General features: G+C 41.1%; 4 protein-coding genes across 10 annotated transcripts in view; all 4 read left to right on the top strand.

The window, feature by feature from the left end:
* LOC128257648 (aminopeptidase Ey-like) overlaps positions 1–7,323 on the top strand; it is a 147,186-nt gene extending 139,863 nt beyond the window's left edge. Inside the window, exons 2-8 of the mRNA XM_052988746.1 lie at positions 1,360–1,414; positions 3,632–4,109; positions 4,171–4,326; positions 4,431–5,288; positions 5,349–5,898; positions 6,381–6,901; positions 6,968–7,323. Coding sequence (XP_052844706.1) covers positions 3,640–4,109; positions 4,171–4,326; positions 4,431–5,288; positions 5,349–5,898; positions 6,381–6,901; positions 6,968–7,196 — 2,784 coding nt within the window. The 5' untranslated portion in view covers positions 1,360–1,414; positions 3,632–3,639 and the 3' untranslated portion in view covers positions 7,197–7,323. The remainder of the gene's footprint in view (positions 1–1,359; positions 1,415–3,631; positions 4,110–4,170; positions 4,327–4,430; positions 5,289–5,348; positions 5,899–6,380; positions 6,902–6,967) is intronic.
* Positions 7,324–7,466: 143 nt separating this feature from the next.
* LOC128257617 (aminopeptidase Ey-like) lies at positions 7,467–11,792 on the top strand. 4 transcript variants are annotated; one of them, XM_052988695.1, is made up of 7 exons: positions 7,467–7,704; positions 8,599–9,064; positions 9,125–9,280; positions 9,336–10,193; positions 10,260–10,809; positions 10,868–11,388; positions 11,446–11,792. In XM_052988695.1, the coding sequence occupies exons 1-7, from the start codon at positions 7,608–7,610 to the stop codon at positions 11,672–11,674; spliced, it is 2,877 nt and encodes a 958-aa protein (XP_052844655.1). In that variant the 5' UTR covers positions 7,467–7,607; the 3' UTR covers positions 11,675–11,792. The 4 variants fall into 4 exon arrangements, with proteins under 4 accessions (XP_052844655.1, XP_052844681.1, XP_052844672.1 ...); XM_052988721.1 differs by lacking the exon at positions 7,467–7,704 and adding an exon at positions 7,763–7,879; XM_052988712.1 differs by lacking the exon at positions 7,467–7,704 and adding an exon at positions 7,865–7,981.
* A 354-nt stretch (positions 11,793–12,146) lies between these two features.
* LOC128257658 (aminopeptidase N-like) lies at positions 12,147–15,928 on the top strand. Of its 4 annotated transcripts, none has more exons than XM_052988757.1 (7): positions 12,147–12,227; positions 12,696–13,167; positions 13,229–13,384; positions 13,445–14,302; positions 14,362–14,911; positions 14,971–15,491; positions 15,564–15,928. In XM_052988757.1, the coding sequence occupies exons 2-7, from the start codon at positions 12,704–12,706 to the stop codon at positions 15,790–15,792; spliced, it is 2,778 nt and encodes a 925-aa protein (XP_052844717.1). In that variant the 5' UTR covers positions 12,147–12,227; positions 12,696–12,703; the 3' UTR covers positions 15,793–15,928. The 4 variants fall into 4 exon arrangements, with proteins under 4 accessions (XP_052844717.1, XP_052844746.1, XP_052844725.1 ...); XM_052988786.1 differs by having other exon boundaries at positions 12,176–12,203; XM_052988765.1 differs by having other exon boundaries at positions 12,184–12,231.
* A 344-nt stretch (positions 15,929–16,272) lies between these two features.
* LOC128257676 (aminopeptidase Ey-like) lies at positions 16,273–20,366 on the top strand. Its single transcript, XM_052988797.1, has 7 exons — positions 16,273–16,590; positions 17,169–17,635; positions 17,697–17,852; positions 17,912–18,769; positions 18,828–19,377; positions 19,428–19,948; positions 20,005–20,366. The coding sequence occupies exons 2-7, from the start codon at positions 17,172–17,174 to the stop codon at positions 20,231–20,233; spliced, it is 2,778 nt and encodes a 925-aa protein (XP_052844757.1). The 5' UTR covers positions 16,273–16,590; positions 17,169–17,171; the 3' UTR covers positions 20,234–20,366.
* Positions 20,367–20,550: the final 184 nt, after the last annotated feature.

A 20,550-nucleotide genomic window follows, 5' to 3' on the forward strand; every position in this document is an offset into this window, starting at 1 on the left:
AACAAATTTAAAAGGCACATAAATTCAAATAAATGTGCATTATTAAAATTATGTCAAATATGTTGTTTAAATTAATTTGACTTAATAAATAATTTTTTTTTGGGCATTTCTTTCTAATTATTTTAATTTCTTAAGTTCCTTGAACTTTTGTTTAAGCTTTTATTTTTAAAAAGTTACTTTCAAAATTAATGACATATTTTCTTTTTAATGAAAGGCTTTAAAACTTTCTCGTAATCCTCTTATGATGATTTCCTTCCCACTTTTGCCATTTATTAATTCCAATAAGCTGATTATGTTCTGTTTTTTTTCCTATATTCGATTCGCGTCCACACCCAATTAGCTTTCTCTTCTTCTTCTTAAAACTACTAGAGCATTAATCCCAAAAAAAAGTGAAAATAAAAGCCAAGCGCGGTTTCTGGCAATTAGCCAAAGGCAACGCCTTGTCATGAAAATATATTCGGGCTTAGACCAATTTCCATGCCAACTTAACCCCATAAATATCGACTCTTAACCATAGAACATTATTAAAGAACTCTTGTTTGATCTTCAATATAAGTTTAATATTTTTTTTTTTTTAAATTAAAAGAAAAAGCGTAGTGGAGGAACAACAACAATTTCAATACTGTTAAATTAAATAGATGTGTGTTTTTTCTGATCACCAAGGACATAAGCACTTTAAGATAGCGTCCAGAACTGAATGCTTAAAGGGTTAACCCCCTGAAGCCCCCTCCTGTGAGCCAGCACGCTGTGCCTGTCTGTCTGCACTTTGGTTTGTTATGGTTTGTTTTTGCCTGTTTGTGTGTCCCCTTATCTGCAGAGCTTCCGCAGCGGGTGGTTCCCCAAAACGAGGGGTCGGTGGGTGGGTGGCTGAGTGGGTGGGTGAACTCTAGGGTCGAGTGGCTAAAGTGCTGCTGGCATACGAAATAGAAAGAAATGGGTTAATCAGCGCAATTAAGGTCAAAAACACGTAGTGACATCTCTTTGCGATGTGTGTGTGTGTGTGTGTGTGTGTGTGAGTGTGCAATGTGAATCAAAATTGCGCATACGCCGGGTAATCCCTGCCATTATTTCATTGCAATCTCCCGCTGTTTTTTTCGTGTGGTGCTATTTATTTCTTTTTTTGATTTTGCCATACCTTCCTTTTTTCTATGCTCGATGGTATAAAAAAAGAATCTCGGATTCTATGCGCCGACGCCAAAGCAGCGATTCAATCTCTAAGCCGTCGACGTTTCAGTTCTCTCCGGTTTTTTCCTCCACTTGTATGTGTGAGCGGTGTAACCACGGGCTATAAGATAAAAGCGCCGCGCTCAGGAAACTTTAGATTCGCGTCGACCGTCGAACAGGTCGCATTCGGTCCTCGTCCTCGTCCTCGTCCTCCTGTGTGCATTCCTGCTTTTCTGGCGCTCCATAGACGGTTTGTTTTTAGAATCTTTCTATGTCAAGCACCTCGAGAGTGCAACTTGAAAAGAATCAGACAAAAACCGAAAACCAAAAAACACCGAAATCACGAGACAGTAACAACACACACAAAACACGTACCCGAAAAAGAATAAAGTGACACAAGTGTGTTAAGAACACAGCGCCAACAAAAAAAATAACTGAAATTAAGAGAAAACAAGTTCTAAGTGCTGAACCATAAATTATCACTTGGCAAAACGATTTGGTGTAAACGAATTTTAATTATGTAAATGTACTTTTTCCAAATGCAGTACGATAAACCCAATCACAGCAATCACAAGTTATTGTTTGGATAAACAAGAACAAATTCTGTAAACCGAAAATATAAATGTATTTCTAAAATCAGTGTAGAAAGCAAAATTAAAGTGATAAAAACAATCCATTGGAAAGAGTAAATATTTAATTTTACAATGGATGTCAACAAAAAAAACTTTTCAAACAACCTTTTTTTTTATTAAAGCAAAGATAAATAAAATGTATTGATTTTATTAATTGCTATAAATTTGTCTTCCGAACTTATTAATTCTTTCTCAGTTCACCAATTAAAAGTAATGCAATAAAAGAATTTTTTTTCTTAATAATCCAATTCCGGTCTCTATTCATAGGTGCTATTCTTTTGACCGCTATTGTGTGTATAGTACTCCCAGTTGGCTTCGAAGGGTTCAATTGATAAGTCAATGTCAGAGCAGCACGTGTTTGATATTTAAGACAAATCATAACAAGTAATTAACTGCTTTAAATTGAATTTCGACGAGACACGTTTATTGTTATTCAATGAGGAAATTTATTTGCACATTTTTAAAGTAATTTCCTGACTCCAATTTTTAATTAATGCAGCGATTTGTGCTTAACAAAATGTTATTTTATTAATTAAGTAATTTTAATACCAATATACTTACGAATTCCAAGTTTAACAACCGTTAACTTTGAAAGTAATTAATGTTAATTTCTAAAATTTCTCCATTTTCTATTCCCAATCAATATTCGGTTATCATACCTATATGCTAATCTTTGAAGTTCATTGGCCTCCCCCGCATTTACATTTATTCATATGCAACCTAAGAACTCAGGGAGCCGAACCAAAAGAACAACTTTTGCATAATTAAACCATAAACAAAGAGAAGCGCAGAAAAAATAAACTAGTAGGGCGTTGCAATCTGGTTTGTCCAGTATAAAAAATATGTATGCAAGTTTTCTTTTTTTATTTTCTTGGGATGTTCTGGTAGGTCTTGATCTAGTCTAGTACTTTTATTTATGGTTATGGTTCCTTTTGCAAGCAACTTGAATGCTACATGGTGTCTTCATTTTGCTGCTTTGTTTGTTGCTTTACACAAAACCAATTAAAATAACTCAAAACTTACCTATTTAAAGTTTGAAAATTAGAATATTTCAACACACATCGTTAAAAATTAATGTATAAAAAAAAACTGAAGTCGTGGGCATTTGACTGATAGGTGGGATAAGCTATTTTTGTAATGACAGCTACATTATTAAATGTCAGTTAAATGCTAGTAAAAGCTGTTTGGGAAAATTAAATGTTTGCTGTAAAGACTTTTGTCAAGTAAGTACTTAAAAAGATAATTATATGTATAACTTCCTACTATAAAGAACAGTCCATATAATTAACTTATATTTTTTAGTACTCCTGGCAAGGGTATATTCAACTACATCAGGTAGCCGGCGCATAATGCCAATTGTGAGGAGAGTCTCAATCGGGTTTCATTGGCCCAGACCTTAATACGTGCGCGGCATAACGAGCCAAAAAATAAACACTGGCAAAGAAAACATAACAAATAAAACAGTTTGCATTAATTTGAAGTAAATCAGAGAAACCTCATAAACAGCAAAAAAATTCGCTTTGATTTATACAGTAGACATCAGTCAACCATTACACCCCCTCATTGTTGTCTTTATAATTGATTTTAGTTATTTTTTGTAAAAAAAATTATATGTTAATTATTAACTGCGTAAGAGAAAGTACACTTATTCATCTGTAAATACATTTTATTTAATGTATTTGTGTGTCGAATTTCACTTATTTAATACACCATTTAATTTAGATTTATTTTACTGTGTAACTATTAAGCGATTTTCATTGTTTATTGATTTGCTAAAGTGATTCGTTTAATTGCTTCAGTTGGCTTTGCTTAATGGTTTTTTTTCTTCTCCACAGAATCGGTCATGAAGTGGTTTTTGTTGTTCGTGGTGGCCCTTGGCCTGGGATTAGCCACGGCCGAGTCCGAAACCAGCTATAACTACTATCGCTTGCCGACTTCGTTGCGCCCCCAAAAGTACCACCTACGCATCCTGACACTGCTGGAAAATCCGGAGGACCTCCGCTTTATCGGTTCTGTTAAGATCCTGATTGAGGCCCTGGAAAACACGAGGAACATAACGCTGCACTCGAAGAATCTGACCATCGATGAGTCGCAGATCACTCTTCGCCAAGTCAGCGGCGAGGGGAAGAAGGATAACTGCGTGTCCTCGACGCTGGTTAATCCCACCCACGACTTCTACATCCTTAATACCTGTCAGGAGCTGGTGGCCGGCAATGTCTACGAGCTGTCTATGCCCTTTACCGCCGATTTGAACCGACAGCTGGAGGGTTATTACCGCAGCTCCTACAAGGATCCAGTGGCCAATGCTACAAAGTACAACTTAATCCAATTCATATTAAAACAGAAGGAAACTGACGGTAACATCTTGTTTCAGATGGATGTCTGTTACCCAGTTCGAACCGGCTTCGGCTCGATTGGCCTTCCCCTGCTTTGATGAGCCAGACTTTAAGGCACCATTCGTGGTTACCTTGGGCTATCACAAGAAGTACACGGGTCTTAGCAACATGCCCGTGAAGGAAACCATGCCACAGTGAGTTATACCTTAAGATAACATAAAAATATCTTAGGATCGGAGAATCCAGAACAAGGGAAACCCTCATTAGGATTTTCATTACAACTACATTTCCCTTTCAGTGAGACCCTGGCCGACTACATATGGTGCGAGTTCCAGGAGTCGGTGCCGATGTCCACCTACCTGATTGCCTATTCCGTGAATGATTTCTCACACAAGCCCTCGACTCTGCCAAACAGCGCTCTTTTCCGTACTTGGGCCAGGCCCAATGCCATCGATCAGTGTGACTATGCCGCGGAGTTTGGACCCAAAGTGTTGCAATACTACGAGCAGTTCTTTGGCATCAAGTTCCCACTGCCGAAGATCGACCAGATCGCTGTGCCCGATTTCAGTGCCGGTGCCATGGAGAACTGGGGTCTGGTGACCTACAGGGAGATCGCTCTTCTCTACTCGGCGGCGCATTCCTCGTTGGCGGATAAGCAACGGGTGGCCAGTGTGGTGGCGCATGAGTTGGCCCACCAATGGTTCGGCAATCTGGTGACCATGAAGTGGTGGACTGACCTGTGGCTCAACGAGGGATTCGCCACGTACGTGGCCAGTTTGGGGGTGGAGAACATCAATCCGGAGTGGCGTTCGATGGAACAGGAGTCGCTGTCCAATCTGCTGACCATTTTCCGTCGGGACGCTTTGGAGAGCAGTCATCCCATCTCGAGACCCATTCAAATGGTGTCGGAGATTTCGGAGAGTTTCGATCAGATCTCCTACCAGAAGGGCTCAACAGTGCTGCGCATGATGCACCTGTTCCTGGGCGAAGAGTCCTTCCGGTCTGGACTGCAGTCGTATTTGCAGCAGTACTCCTACAAGAATGCCGAACAGGATAATCTTTGGGAGTCGCTTACCCAGGCAGCACACAAATATCGCGCTCTGCCCAAGAGCTATGACATTAAGAGCATCATGGACTCGTGGACACTGCAGACTGGGTAAGTTAAACAAATAATACAAATACGACAAATAACTTATGATCATGTGCTTTATTACAGCTACCCCGTGATCAATGTTACGCGAGATTATGCCGCCAGGACTGCGAAACTCACCCAGGAGCGCTACCTCCTGAATACCCAGATATCCAGGGCTCATCGTGGTGGCTGCTGGTGGGTTCCGCTCAGTTACACCACTCAGGCGGTCCAAGACTTCAATAATACCACCCCCAAGGCCTGGATGGAGTGCGGCAAGAATGGCGAGAGTCTGCCCAAGAGCGTTCAGGACCTACCAGGACCCGATCAGTGGGTGATCTTCAACACCCAACTGTCGACGCTCTACAAGGTTAACTATGATGCCCAGAACTGGAAGCTGCTGATCGAGACTCTGACCAATGGCGATTTCGAACGCATCCACGTGATCAACAGGGCGCAGCTGATCGATGATGCCTTGTATTTGGCCTGGACCGGGGAACAGGACTACGAGATTGCCATGAGGTTGATTGAGTATCTGCAGCGGGAGCGGGAGTATCTGCCCTGGAAGTCGGCCTTCGAGAATCTGAAGCGAGTGGGACGCATTGTCCGTCAGACGCCCGATTTTGAGTTCTTCAAGGTGGGTCCCCTGGTGTTTTTTAAAAAAAAAAAGTGCCAAAAACTTACTTATACAATTTGACCCTTGGTATAACCTCATTCTGATTTGTATTTCGAAACGAACCTTTCAAAATTGCTCACATCCATTCACTACACTTGCCATGGGTAACCAACGAAAAGTTGTTCTTTGTCGTAAGTCTGAGAGTGTCGTAAAAAACCAGTAAGAATGATATGGTCGGGCCCACCGACTTTAAGATACCCAGCACTTTGATTCATCTGAATCTGTTGTTATTTATAGCACAAAAAACTATTCAAAATCAGAGAGTGATCATATAATGATCAAAATTTTCATGTGTTCCAGTAGATCAATTTATCAAGCAACCTATTTTCTAATAATAATTGATGAGTGCCGGGTATATAAGCTTATTCTAATTTGTACATAAATATATTTTAAAAGGTCTTAATGATATTTTTAACGTTACTCTATTTATACATTACCCACAGCGCTACATGAAGAAGCTGATTTTCCCGATCTACGAGCACCTGAACGGCATCAACGACACATTTAGCTCGATCCAGCAGCAGGATCAAGTCCTTTTGAAGACAATGGTGGTCAATTGGGCCTGCCAATACCAGGTGGCGGATTGTGTGCCACAGGCTTTGGCTTACTACCGCAACTGGAGATCGGAGCCAAATCCCGACGAGAAGAACCCGGTGCCCATCAATGTGCGCAGCACTGTCTACTGCACCTCGATAAAACATGGATCCGATGCCGATTGGGAGTTCCTGTGGACGCGGTACAAGAAGTCGAATGTGGCGGCCGAAAAGCGTACCATTTTGACGGCACTGGGTTGCTCGAGGGAGGTGTGGCTGTTGCAGCGTTATCTGGAGCTGACCTTTGACCCCAAGGAGGCCATTCGCAAGCAGGACTCGATGTGGGCCTTCCAGGCGGTGGCCTTCAACGAGGTGGGCTTCCTGCTGGCCAAGAAGTACTTTATGGACAACGTTGACTTCATCTACAAGTTGTAAGTTTGTAGATTCACCATTTATTAAGGAAATATTTACAGAGAGTATGAATACTTACATTTCAGCTACCATCCCCTCACCAAGGACATGTCGCGGCTACTGTCACCACTTTCCGAACAGGTCATCACACTGAGCGACTTCAATGAGTTCAAGGACTTCGTCAACAACTCCAGGCAGTCGCTCAAGGGTCTGGAGCAGGCCATCCAACAGACCCTGGAGATCATGCTCACCAATGTGCAGTGGAAGGAGCGAAACTATCACCAGATGTCCCGCTCCATACAGCAGCTTCTCTAGATTACCCAGTCCAGTCTCTCATCAGCCCATTAAGAAATGAATCTCTTGATTTCAGCAGGAATATTATGAATGTTTAAAGTCCCTCAAATAAACTATTTAATGCTCTAGTATTATTCGTGTCTCTCAAGATCAATGAATTTTTATTTCTCAGTGGGAGAGGGAAATTGTAAAATTTAAAATGTTTTACTTTTAAGAAAATATAACTAGTATCCACTAAAATATAAATAAATAAAAATAAATGGTTTTCTAATCAAGTTTCATTGGCTCATGTACCGTAAAAAAACAATTTCCAATATTGAAATTGCCATAACTACATTTGTTGCACTTAAGTATTAATCGTTAAGACTAACCCAGTGTGCATTTAAAAGTATTTCACTATATAAAATATATAAACTAATAATAATCAAAACTATGATACTATCTGCTTTATATATATTTCCATTAATTTTTACATACCGTTTTTTGATTTTAATAACATTATGCAGAAGAAATATTGCGTATACGCCTGGTAAGCCCTTCTTCTATTTTATTACTGCACATAAATATTCTTCACGTTGCTGCCAAAGTCAATCTCTCAATTTTACGAGCTAGTCTCGATTCTCGGCCTCTCTAAAACAATTCTCTCATAATATTTCAATCTCGGCTCGATCGTCGAACTAGCCACATTCGGTCACCATCCGCTGGTGAGTTTAGTCGACTTTTTTTTGGTGTTGTGTTCTAAAAAAAAACTAAATAAGTCGTGAAATCTTAGAGTTTAACCAATGCACAAAAAACACGTTTCAAAAGTAAGCTCAAACATTTAAAGTGAATCAAGTGCATTTGGAGAAACTCGTTTAGTGTGATCTGTAGCCGTTTCTGAACTTTGATCTAAATCATTGCCATATCACAGTTTGGTGCGAACTGTTGAAAATGTCGGTTAAAGTGGCTGAAAAAAAAGCAAAAACAAACATCAGTAATGCTCCTTACTCTACACTTTTTGTTTTGTTATTCCCGTTTATTTACATTTCGAAGAAGCAATAACATTAAGTTCAGACTAACATTAACCAAATCTGGTTTGAGCTTAAGATTATGAGTTCAGATTTTAGTTTGTGATAGGGTTCATTTGATTAGGCAATGAATGAAAAATGTAGTAAAGAAAATGACAAGTTAATTAAATGTATTGACCATTTCAAATTTAAACATTTTACATAAACTATATATATATCCAACACCTACAAGATAATCACTGAACCCTTATATATTTTCGGTGTTCGGTTTAATATTTGATATTTATAAAAAAAATATGAACAGTTAACAGTTGTCTCCAGGCAAAATTAACTGCAAATAATTTGCAAAAGTAAATAATTGTAATGACATCATTCGGCATGCTTGAACTATAATTGTTATCTACCTTTTTCCTCAGATTTGGTTATGAAGATTTTTCTGTTCTTCGTGTTGGCAATTGGCCTGGGCTTAGCCACTGCCAACTATAACTACTATCGACTGCCCACTGCTCTGCGACCGCAAAAGTATTACTTGCGTATCCTGACACTGCTGGAAAATCCGGAGGATCTTCGCTTTGCCGGCACTGTGCAAATCGTGATTGAAGTCCTGCAGAACACCCAGAACATAACGCTGCACTCGAAGAATCTGACCATCGATGAGTCCCAGATTAGGCTTCGCCAAATTAGCGGTGAGGGGAAGAAGGATAACTGCGTGTCCTCGACGTCGCTCAATCCCACCCATGACTTTTATATCCTAAACACATGCGATGAACTGGTGGCCGGCAATGTCTACAAACTTAGCCTGCCGTTTGCCGCCGAATTAAGTCGACCTTTGAAAGGCTACTATCGCAGCTCCTATAAGAATCCTGTGGATAATGTGACGCGGTGGGTTCTGATCCTCAAGTGTAAATCTACGTCGTTGTAATACCATTGACCTTGTTTCAGATGGCTGTCTACCACCCAATTTGAACCAGCTTCGGCTCGGAAGGCTTTTCCCTGCTTCGATGAGCCTGGTTATAAAGCCTCCTTTGTGGTCACTCTGGGTTACCATAAAAACTACAACGCTCTCAGCAATATGCCCGTAAAGTTAACCAAGCCACAGTATGTTATTCTCACTTGAGTAAAGAAATAACTATTAGGCACTTCGTGTTTGCAGTGAGACCCTTCCCAATTACGTCTGGTGCGAGTTCCAAGAGTCGGTGCCCATGTCCACCTACCTGGTGGCCTATTCCGTAAACGATTTCTCCAACAAGCCATCAACTTTGCCGAATGGCGCCCTTTTCCGTACTTGGGCCAGGCCCAATGCCATCGATCAGTGTGATTATGCGGCGGAGTTTGGTCCCAAAGTACTCCAGTACTACGAGAAGTTCTTCGGTATTAAGTTCCCGCTTCCAAAGATTGACCAGATTGCGGTGCCCGATTTCAGTGCTGGTGCCATGGAGAACTGGGGTCTGGTGGTCTACAGAGAGTCCACACTTCTCTACTCGGCCAGTCACGCTTCATTGAACGACAAACAGTACCTGGCGGAAGTAATAGCCCATGAGCTTGCCCACCAGTGGTTTGGCAATCTGGTGACCATGAAATGGTGGACTGACCTCTGGCTCAACGAGGGATTCGCCACTTATGTGGCCAGTTTGGGTGTGTATGACATCCATCCGGAGTGGAACTCGAAGGACAGGGAATCGTTGTCCTCTCTGTTGACCTCCTTCCGCCTGGATGCTCTGGTGAGCAGTCATCCCATTTCAAGGCCCATCCAAATGGTGTCGGAGATCGAAGAAAACTTTGATGCAATCTCCTACCAGAAGGGATCTTCAGTGCTGCGAATGATGCATTTTTTCATGGGCCAAGATGCCTTCCGTTCCGGTCTTAAATCGTATCTAGAACGGTACGCTTATAAGAATGCCGAACAGGATAATCTGTGGGAGTCACTTACCCAAGCTGCCCACAAAAATGGTGCCCTGCCCAAGAACTACGACATTAAGACCATCATGGACTCGTGGACTTTACAAACCGGGTATGCGCATCCTTATGATCTTTGTCCTTTTAGCAGCGTTTTTAATTACTTGTTTTCTTCTTTCAGTTATCCGGTGCTCAACGTGACCCGTGACTATACGACAAACACCGCAAAGCTCGGCCAGGAACGTTACCTTCGCAACACCCAGATATCCCGAGCTTTTCGCGAAAGATGTTGGTGGTTGCCGTTGAGTTACACCACCCAGGAGGAATTGGAGTTTAGGAACACGGCCCCCAAGGCCTGGATGGAGTGCAGCAGTACTGGCGAGAGTTCTTCCAAGACTATATCGGATCTACCTAACTCCGATAAGTGGGTGATCTTCAACGTCCAGCTGGCATCGCCGTACAAGGTCAACTACGATGCCCAGAACTGGAAACTTCTGATTGAGACATTGAACAGCGATGACTACCAGACCATTCACGTGATCAATAGGGCTCAACTCATAGATGATGTCTTGTACTTCGCCTGGACTGGAGATCAGGACTACGAGACCGCACTACAAGTCACCAATTATCTGCAGAGGGAGCGAGAGCTCCTTCCTTGGAAATCGGCCTTTAACAATCTAAAGCAGTTGAACCGCATTCTTCGACAAACGCCGAACTTTGGGTTCTTTAAAGTAGGTTTTGTGTCTTCTTATGAAGAACTAGATCTCTAATGTAATCCTTTATTTCCAGCGCTATATGCAAAATCTACTCACCCCGATCTACAAGTATCTGGACGGTATGAACGACACTTTCAGTTCGATGCAGGACCAGGATGAGATCCTTTTGAAGACCATGATGGCTAATTGGGCGTGCCAGTACCAGGTGGCGGATTGTGTACCTCGTGCACAGGCCTATTTCCGCAGGTGGAGATCCGAGCCTAATCCCGACGAGAACAATCCGGTTCCACTTAACATCCGCACCACCGTGTACTGTGCCGGAATATTATACGGCACGGATGAGGACTGGGAGTTCCTGTGGTCGCGGTACAAGCATTCGAATGTGGGCTCCGAGAAACAGGCCATACTGAGTACCATGGGTTGTTCGAAAAAAGTTTGGATCTTGCAACGATATCTGGAGAAAGCCTTCGATCCCAAGGGTCTCATTCGCAAGCAGGATTCCATGCTAAGTTTCCAAGCTGTTGCATCCGGACAGGTTGGCTTCCTGCTGGCCAAGAAGTACCTGATAGACAATGTGGAACTAATCCATAAGTAGTAAGTTCAAATATTCTTCGAGAGGGAATCAGATTTAAATGACTACCTGCTTTTCAGCTTCTATCCCCAGACCAAGATCATGTCCCGACTTTTGCCGGCGATTTCCGAGCAGGTCATTACCACGACCGATTTGAATGAATTCAAGGCTTTTGTTGAAAATTCAAGACAGTTCCTGAGAAGCGTTCATCAGGCGGTTCAACAGTCTTTGGAGATAATGCTGACCAACGTGCAGTGGATGGAACGAAACAATCACCAGTTTTCGCGCGCAATCCAGCGGCATTTGTAGTTCTTTCAGTTCACATCCAATTCTGTAGATTGTTCAGTATACTAAAAAAAATGAAAAAAGAAAATTAAAAAAATAAATAAATACATAACATAATACCACAGTATTATATAAGTAGATTCAAATACATAATTAATATTCTCTGTTGGTGGTATTTAGGCATAAATATAGTTTTCCATCCCTTCCGGAAAATTAAAAAAACATTTGGATAAGCTAGACATTAACCAAGTCGAATACCTGTTTTGCTTAAACACAATACATATTTGAGCCAACGTTTTTCAAAAACATTAAAACAAAATATTTTCTAGTTTTGAAAGTTTTAAATTGCTTATCAAAAAGGTAAACAGAAGATTAACCGCATGATTAACATGGGCGTCATTTTGTTTAGTGCTCTGGGAAATTGATTTTAAATTCTCTATTTAAATCTCTCTCTTTTCTCTTTGAAGTCGACTCGCTCAGAAACAGTGACAAAATATTCGTCTCGATTGTCGAATAAACCGCATTCGGTCTTCGAACTCCGTTGTGTTCGGTGGTGTGACAAACTGCTTAAAGTGCGGTTAGTACGATTTTTAATTTTGTTTTGATAATATAAAAATAAGCAATAAAACTTAGAGCAAAAAAAATCGTCATTGTAAAATTCACCATTTAGTAAAACTATTTGTTTATTGCAAAAAAAATGAATTATAAAACGTGTAGAGCAGCAACGCACATCGTTTTTAATATACACATACATACATATTTACCCACATATATAATCAAACAGTTTCATTGAATTTTGTGGTTATTCTGTTTATCACTTTACCTACACAACAAATTTACATACAGATATTTCTGGAAAATAATACAATTTAAAAAAAATAAACAACAAAAAGTATAAATTTAATTGCAAATTTTTATTGGATTTAAAGTTTTTGCTGAATTTAATAGTAAGATTAATGTTAAACCATTCTTGAACTTTAGAGATAATGATTGAAAACTTAAATTAAAATATAAATTTAATAATTTTAAAATTTTGTACATACAGAAACAAAGATGAAGTGGTTTTTATTGCTTGTGGTGACCGTTGGAATAGGTTTGGCAACGGCCGATTCCAGCTATACCCATTATCGCCTGCCGACGGCCCTGCGACCCCAAAAGTATCACTTGCGCATCCTAACGCAGCTGGAAAACCCGGAAGATCTTCGTTTTAGCGGCAATGTGAAAATCGTGATTGAAGCCCTGCAGAACACTAAGAACATAACGCTTCACTCGAAAGATCTGATCATAGATGAGCCTCAAATCACTCTTCGCCAAATAAGTGGTGAAGGGAAGACGGACAACTGCGTAACTTCCACGACTGTGAATCCTGCCCACGACTTTTATGTTCTCAACACCTGTCAAGAATTGATTTCTGGCCATGTCTATGAGCTGAATTTGCCATTTTCGGCCGAGTTGAACCGCCAACTGGAGGGGTACTACCGTAGTTCATACGTCGATCGTGTGGCAAACGAGACAAGGTAAACAAATGTAGTTAATCCATTTGGTAAGCAATTTTAGGCTAAAGTTTTATTCTTCTAGATGGATCTCTATTACCCATTTTGAACCAGCTTCGGCTCGAAAGGCCTTTCCCTGCTTCGATGAGCCCGGCTATAAGGCACCCTTTGTGATCACATTGGGTTATCACAAGAAATTCACAGGTCTCAGCAATATGCCCGTCAAGGAAACTAAGCCACAGTAAGTCTTAATTTATAATCCACTTAAAATATTTATTTTAAAAGCATTTCATTTCATTAGTGAGACTCTTCCCGACTACATTTGGACCGAATTCCAAGAGTCATTGCCAATGTCCACCTACCTGGTGGCCTATTCAGTTAATGATTTCTCCCACAAGCCTTCAAATCTGCCCAATGGAGCTCTTTTCCGGACTTGGGCAAGGCCCAATGCCGTCGATCAGTGTGACTATGCCGCAGAGTTTGGACCAAAAGTAATCCAATACTATGAGCAGTTATTCGGAGTAAAGTTGCCGCTGGCGAAGGTCGATCAGATCGCATTGCCCGACTTCAATATTGGTGCCATGGAAAACTGGGGTCTTGTCACTTATAGAGAAACTGCACTGCTATACTCCCCTGAGTTTTCCTCGCTGAAGGACAAACAAGAACTCTCCAACATCGTGGCTCATGAGTTGGCCCACCAGTGGTTCGGCAATCTGGTCACAATGCAATGGTGGACTGATCTCTGGCTTAAGGAGGGCTTTGCCACCTATGTGGCTACCTTGGGCGTGGAGTACATCCATCCGGAGTGGCGTTCCATGGAGCTGGAGTCGTTGTCCAACCTGCTAGCCATTTTTCGAAAGGACTCCCTGGAGAGCAGTCATCCCATTTCGAGGCCTATTGGAATGGTTTCCCAGATTATCGAAAGCTTTGACGAGATCTCGTACGAGAAAGGATCATCAGTGCTGCGCATGATGCACTTGTTCCTGGGGGAGGAATCATTCCGCTCTGGTCTGAAATCCTATCTAGAAAGCTATGCGTATAAGAACGCCGAACAGGATAATCTGTGGGAGTCACTTACCCAAGCTGCCCACAAAAATGGAGCTCTGCCAAAGAGCTATGATATCAAGACAATCATGGACTCGTGGACTTTGCAAACTGGGTTCGTTAAACTTTAGAATGAAAAAGAATTTTAATGTTAATAGTCTTCTGATTTTATAGTTATCCCGTACTTGATGTAACCCGTGATTACAAAGCGAGGACAGCGAAACTCAGTCAGGAGCGCTATCTCCTGAATACTGATATTTCTAGGATGAACAGCGGTGGATGTTGGTGGATTCCACTGAGCTACACCACCCAAGCGGAAAGGGACTTTAACAACACGACCCCCAAGGCATGGATGGAGTGCAGGCCGAATGGCGACAGTCTTAACAAAACTATACAGGATTTGCCTGGTGCCGATCAGTGGGTAATCTTCAACAACCAGTTGTCCACGCCCTACAAGGTCAACTACGATGCCCAGAACTGGAAACTTCTGATTGAGACATTGAACAGCGAGGATTACCAAACAATCCACGTGATCAATAGGGCTCAACTTATAGATGATGTCTTGTACTTCGCCTGGACTGGAGAGCAGGACTACGAGACCGCACTACAAGTCATTAATTATCTACAGAGAGAAACAGAGCTTCTTCCTTGGAAATCGGCGTTCGACAATCTAAAGCTGTTGAATCGCATTGTGCGACAGACACCCAGCTTCGAGTTCTTTAAGGTAGACTAAACACTTATTCTTAAAGGATTTGCATACATATTGTATCTTGTTAATTGCAGAGCTACGTGAAAAAACTCATCACACCTATCTATGAGCACCTGAACGGCATCAACGACACATTTAAATCGATTCAACAGCAGGATCAAGTTCTATTAAAAACGATGGTGGTCTTATGGGCCTGCCAATACCAGGTGGCGGATTGTGTGCCTCAGGCTTTGGCTTACTACCGCAACTGGAGATCGGAGGCCAATCCCGACGAAAACAACCCAGTGCCCATAAATGTGCGCAACACGGTCTATTGCACCTCGATCAGCCATGGATCCGATGCCGATTGGGAGTTCCTGTGGACGCGGTACAAGAAGTCGAATGTGGCGGCCGAAAAGCGTACCATTTTGACTGCCTTAGGTTGCTCCAAGGAGGTGTGGCTGCTGCAGCGTTACCTGGAGCTAATCTTTGACCCCAAAGAGGATATTCGCAAGCAGGACTCAAAGTGGGCATTCCAGGCGGTGGCCAAAACCGAGGTGGGCTTCCTGCTGGCCAAGAAGTACTTTATGGACAACGTTGACTTCATCTACAAGTTGTAAGTGCACCGGATTAGGAATAATTTTTTAACTTAATTGATTGCTATTTTCCTGTATTTGTTGTTATGTAGCTACCATCAGCTTACTAAAAGCATGGCTCCTCTCCTAGAGCCACTTCGATTGCAGGTCTTTGTCCGTAAAGATTACAATGAGTTCAAGGAATTTGTTGTGAATTCAAAAGAGTCCTTTAAGGGTTCGGAGGAGGCAATCCAACAGACCCTGGAGATTATGTTGACAAATGTCCAGTGGATGGAGCGAAACTATGAACAGTTCACCCGTGCCATTAAACGAATCCTATAACACACAAAGTTAAATATCTTTTAAGACTTTTTAATAATAAGTGCAAGCTCAGACTATCTAAATTTTTAACAGAAAACATTATTTTTGTGTTTCTTTTGTAATTCTACGTTGGGCTTGGACAAAGGAAAAAATATTAAAAAATGCAATACAATAATACAATAAAATTTTAAGTTTCTGAACTAAATTTGCAATCTTTTTATATTTATACCAAGAATTTTTGAAGGGTTTGGAGCAGGTTAACAATCAGACTCTGGAGGTAATGCTTACCAATGTGAAATAAATTGCTTAAAAAGAAATATCACTAAAACAACATCTAACAGCATTTTAAAGCCATAAAAATATATATTTTTTATGCGTTATGTTCAAAATCATGTCAAATAATACTTAGCTTATCAATCAGCAAAGTTGCTGAACTTATGAACTCATATAGTTATTAGGGAGTAAAACGGAACTGAATATTATCAGTTGATTATTCTAAGCAACGCACGTATTTAATCCATTTCAGAGAATACGAGCTCAATTTACTTATAGAGTGTTGTTTTTCAATCTAAATTAATTTCTACAGCAACACCAAATAATTAGTATGTTTTGACCACCTCATTGATGATTAAATATTGCGCATACGCAAAGTAGACAGACAGTCGGCGAGTGGTTCGGTGCTGTTTAATAATCGCTAAACTCTGAATTGATCTCCATTCGTGTTTTCCTCTCTAAAAACGACGTGCTCAGAACACTTTTATATTCAGTTCGATTGACGACTTTGCCGCATACGGTCTTCGTTCTCCGTAGTGTTTAGAGGTAAGAGAAATACACTTTTTAGAGCTGTAATATATGGAAAAAAAACATCATGGAATACAAAATAATTGGCTTGTGAATAGCAGAGTTAAGCAGTTATAACTATTTCTGTAGAAAAGTGTTTGGTGTAAAAAATGTTACCACATAATTTATATAATTTATATTTATTATAGTAACTGAGATAGACAATTAATTTTTTACTAAATGACATAGTTCATTGAAATAAAATAAATGCTAATTATATGGCCATTATAATATTTAATTTGACTTCACTCAAATTGTCAATTTTTAAAGTTTACTTTGTGATAAGAATAATTTGAAATTATATGATGTAGTGCAAGCTAAAATAAAAGGGAATCTTTAGTTTTTAACACTTCGAATCCATTTCTTAGCCTTATCGTCTAGTTCTATTGAACTCAGCTTATATTAATGTTCTATTTCACCAAGATTGTAGGCTACTTTTTTTTAAGCTAAAGAAAGGTTTGACGGTAACATTTAGTGGATTGATGATAAATTTCTACTAATTAAAACAAATTTGTATTTAAATAAGTAATTAACATATTATCTTAAAACCGGATTAGGAAATGAACAGGCTTCTGTTATTTGTGGTGGCACTTGGCCTAGGATTAACATCGGTCGGTTCCAGCTACGACTATTTTCGACTGCCGACTGCTCTGCGTCCACAGAAGTACGACTTGCGCATCTTAACGCATCTGGAAAATCCCGATGATCTTCGCTTTAGCGGCCATGTAAAAATCGTAATTGAAGCTCAGCAGAACACGAAGAACATAACTCTTCACTCGAAGAAACTTACGATCAATGAGACTCAAATCACTCTGCGACAAATTAGCGGTGATCGCAAGTCTAATAACTGTGTGAACTCCACGGAGTTGAATACCACCCACGACTTTTATATTCTCAGCACCTGTGAAGAGCTCTTAGCTGGCCAAGTCTATGAGCTGGATTTGACCTTTTCCGCCAAGTTAACAGACCAACTTGAAGGTTACTATTTGAGCTCCTACGTGAATCCCCTGGCAAATGAGACAAGGTAGGCTAAATGCGCCTAAAAAAATGTTCAGTGGTTTATTTGAAGTGTTTTCCTTATGCAGATGGATCTCCATTACACATTTTGAACCAGCTTCGGCTCGTTTGGCCTTCCCGTGCTTCGATGAGCCCGGCTATAAGGCACCATTCGTGATCACATTGGGATATCACAAGATGTTCACAGGTATCAGCAATACGCCCGCCAAGGAAACAAAGCCGCAGTGAGTAAAAGCGAATATAAAAATATATACTATCATTACTTTACTGTAATTTCCTATAGTGAATATCTGGCTGATTACGTATGGACCGAGTTCCAAGAGTCATTGCCAATGTCCACCTACCTGGTGGCATTTTCCGTTAACGATTTCTCCCACAAACCCTCTACTCTGCAAAACAGCACTCTTTTCCGGACTTGGGCACGACCCAATGCCATCGATCAGTGTGACTATGCCGCAGAGTTTGGACCCAAAGTACTCAAGTACTATGAGCAGTTGTTTGGCATTAGGTTCCCGCTTCTAAAGGTCGATCAAATCGCTGTGCCCGACTTCATTGCGAGTGCCATGGAGAACTGGGGTCTGGTGGTTTACACGGAGAGTGCCCTTCTGTATTCCGCTAACTACTCCGCGCTGGAGGACAAACAGGAAATCGCCAATGTGGTTGCTCATGAGTTGGCACACCAGTGGTTTGGCAACTTAGTGACTATGAAGTGGTGGACTGATCTCTGGCTGAACGAGGGATTCGCCACTTATGTGGCCAGCCTGGGCGTGGAAAGCATTTATCCGGAGTGGCGCTCAATAGAGAAGGATTCACATTCCAACCTTTTGACGATTTTTCGAAAGGACTCCCTGTATAGCAGTCACCCTATTTCAAGACCCATTGAAATGGTTTCGCAGATTTCTGAAAGCTTCGATGAGATATCATACGAGAAAGGCTCCTCAGTGCTGCGCATGATGCACTTGTTCCTGGGAGACGATTCATTCCGCTCTGGCCTGAAATCGTACCTAGAAATGTATGCTTATAAGAACGCCGAACAGGATAATCTTTGGGAGTCACTTACGCAAGCTGCCCACAAAAATAATGCTTTGCCCAAGAACTACGACATCAAGATTATAATGGACTCGTGGACTCTGCAAACCGGGTAAGTCAAAATTTCAATAGAAATAGAATTACGATTTAAGCAACTGTTGATCTTTCAGCTATCCTGTGATCAATGTGACCCGTGACTATGAGGCAAAGACAGCGAAACTCAGCCAAAAGCGCTACCTCCTGAATACCAATATATCCAGAGCTGACCTCGGTGAGTGTTGGTGGGTTCCACTGAGCTATACCAACCAGGCGGAAAAGGACTTTAACAACACAAGCCCGAAGGCGTGGATGGAGTGCGGAGACAATGGGGAAAGCCTGCCCAAGACTATTCATGGCCTTCCAGGACCCGATCAGTGGGTAATCTTCAACAACCAGCTGTCATCACCGTATAAGGTCAACTACGATGCCCAGAACTGGAAACTTCTCATTCAGACTCTGAATAGTGAAGAGTTCCAGACCATTCACGTGGTCAATAGGGCTCAACTTTTAGACGATGTCATGTTCTTCGCATGGACTGGAGATCAGAACTACCACGTTGCACTGCAAATGATGAACTATTTGCAGAGAGAGCGGGAGCTTCTGCCTTGGAGGTCAGCCCTAGAGCATCTACAGATTCTAAGTGTCATTTATCGTCAGACTTCGAACTTTAAGTTCTTTAAGGTAATTTGATTAAATTGTGTTTTCACTCAAATGAAACCATTTATTTCCAGACCTTGATAGCAAAGCTGATCACCCCAGTATATGAGCAACTGAGGGGCATCAATAATACAGATTGCCAAAACCAAAAGCAGGATGATATTCTCCTAAAGACGACAGTGGCAAACTGGGCTTGCTGGTTTGAGGTTTCCGACTGTGTACCCCAGGCCTTGGCATACTTCCGCAACTGGCGATCTGTGGCTAATCCCGATGAGGACAACCCAGTTCCCCTTGGCGTTCGTAGCATTGTGTACAGCACTTCCATTGAACATGGCAGCGATGAGGACTGGGAGTTTCTGTGGGCGCGGTACCTGAAGTCGAATGTGGCGGCCGAAAAGCAGACCATTATGGATGCTCTGGCCTGTTCGCAGGAGGTGTGGGTGCTGCAGCGTTATCTGGAGAAGATATTCGACTCTAAAGGAGACATTCGAAAGCAGGATTCGGCTTCTGTTTTCCAGTCAATTGCCTCCAATCCGGTAGGCTTTCTACTGGCCAAGAAGTACCTTATGGACAACGTGGACTTCATCTCCAAATTGTAAGTTCAAGTTTAGTTTTATCATTAATTTTAGTAAATATATATTTTTTTTCCAGCTATCATCCCCAGGTTGAGACTATGTCTGAACTTCTACCGCCGCTTTCCGATCAAGTCTTTTCCCGGAAAGACTACAATGAGTTTAAGAGCTTTATCGCCAATTCACAGGAACAGTTTAAGAATATGGATCAGGCAATCCATCAGAACTTGGAAATAATGCTGACCAATGTGCAATGGAAGGAGCGAAACTATGACCAGTTCACCAGTGCTCTTCAGCAAGTTCTGTAGATTTTCTAGTCTACCTATTGGTCAGAGTCTTACAAAAGAGTATCTTTTAGTATTTATGGATTACAAAACTTAATAGTTCGAATAAAATACATATCAACGTAAATGTAAAAAATAATTACATACTTATCGTAGCTTTTAAATATGACTTGGGTGAATAGCAAAAACTTGTTCGTGTTATGTGCAAAATTATTAACATTTAGGTTATCAAAGAGGTCGTTGAACTTAACGTATTAGGTAATCAGAGGTGGAATTAAAATTAATCTTAAAACTAAGATTTTAATGTAGCCAACTTTGTATTTAATCGAAATTATTAAAAT

The sequence above is a fragment of the Drosophila gunungcola genome, chromosome 3R (assembly GCF_025200985.1).
Source record: "Drosophila gunungcola strain Sukarami chromosome 3R, Dgunungcola_SK_2, whole genome shotgun sequence".
In the NCBI taxonomy this organism is placed as follows: domain Eukaryota; kingdom Metazoa; phylum Arthropoda; class Insecta; order Diptera; family Drosophilidae; genus Drosophila; species Drosophila gunungcola.

Excerpts from the sequence above, each read along its gene's own strand:
- LOC128257617 (XM_052988695.1), top strand. The coding sequence starts at position 7,608 with ATGATACTATCTGCTTTATATATATTTCCATTAATTTTTACATACCGT. Across the intron at positions 10,194-10,259 it reads TCGTGGACTTTACAAACCGG|TTATCCGGTGCTCAACGTGA; the intron begins GTATGCGCATCC and ends TTCTTCTTTCAG. Across the intron at positions 11,389-11,445 it reads GTGGAACTAATCCATAAGTA|CTTCTATCCCCAGACCAAGA; the intron begins GTAAGTTCAAAT and ends CCTGCTTTTCAG.
- LOC128257658 (XM_052988757.1), top strand. The coding sequence starts at position 12,704 with ATGAAGTGGTTTTTATTGCTTGTGGTGACCGTTGGAATAGGTTTGGCA. Across the intron at positions 13,168-13,228 it reads CGTGTGGCAAACGAGACAAG|ATGGATCTCTATTACCCATT; the intron begins GTAAACAAATGT and ends TTATTCTTCTAG. Across the intron at positions 15,492-15,563 it reads GTTGACTTCATCTACAAGTT|CTACCATCAGCTTACTAAAA; the intron begins GTAAGTGCACCG and ends GTTGTTATGTAG.
- LOC128257676 (XM_052988797.1), top strand. The coding sequence starts at position 17,172 with ATGAACAGGCTTCTGTTATTTGTGGTGGCACTTGGCCTAGGATTAACA. Across the intron at positions 17,636-17,696 it reads CCCCTGGCAAATGAGACAAG|ATGGATCTCCATTACACATT; the intron begins GTAGGCTAAATG and ends TTCCTTATGCAG. Across the intron at positions 19,949-20,004 it reads GTGGACTTCATCTCCAAATT|CTATCATCCCCAGGTTGAGA; the intron begins GTAAGTTCAAGT and ends TTTTTTTTCCAG.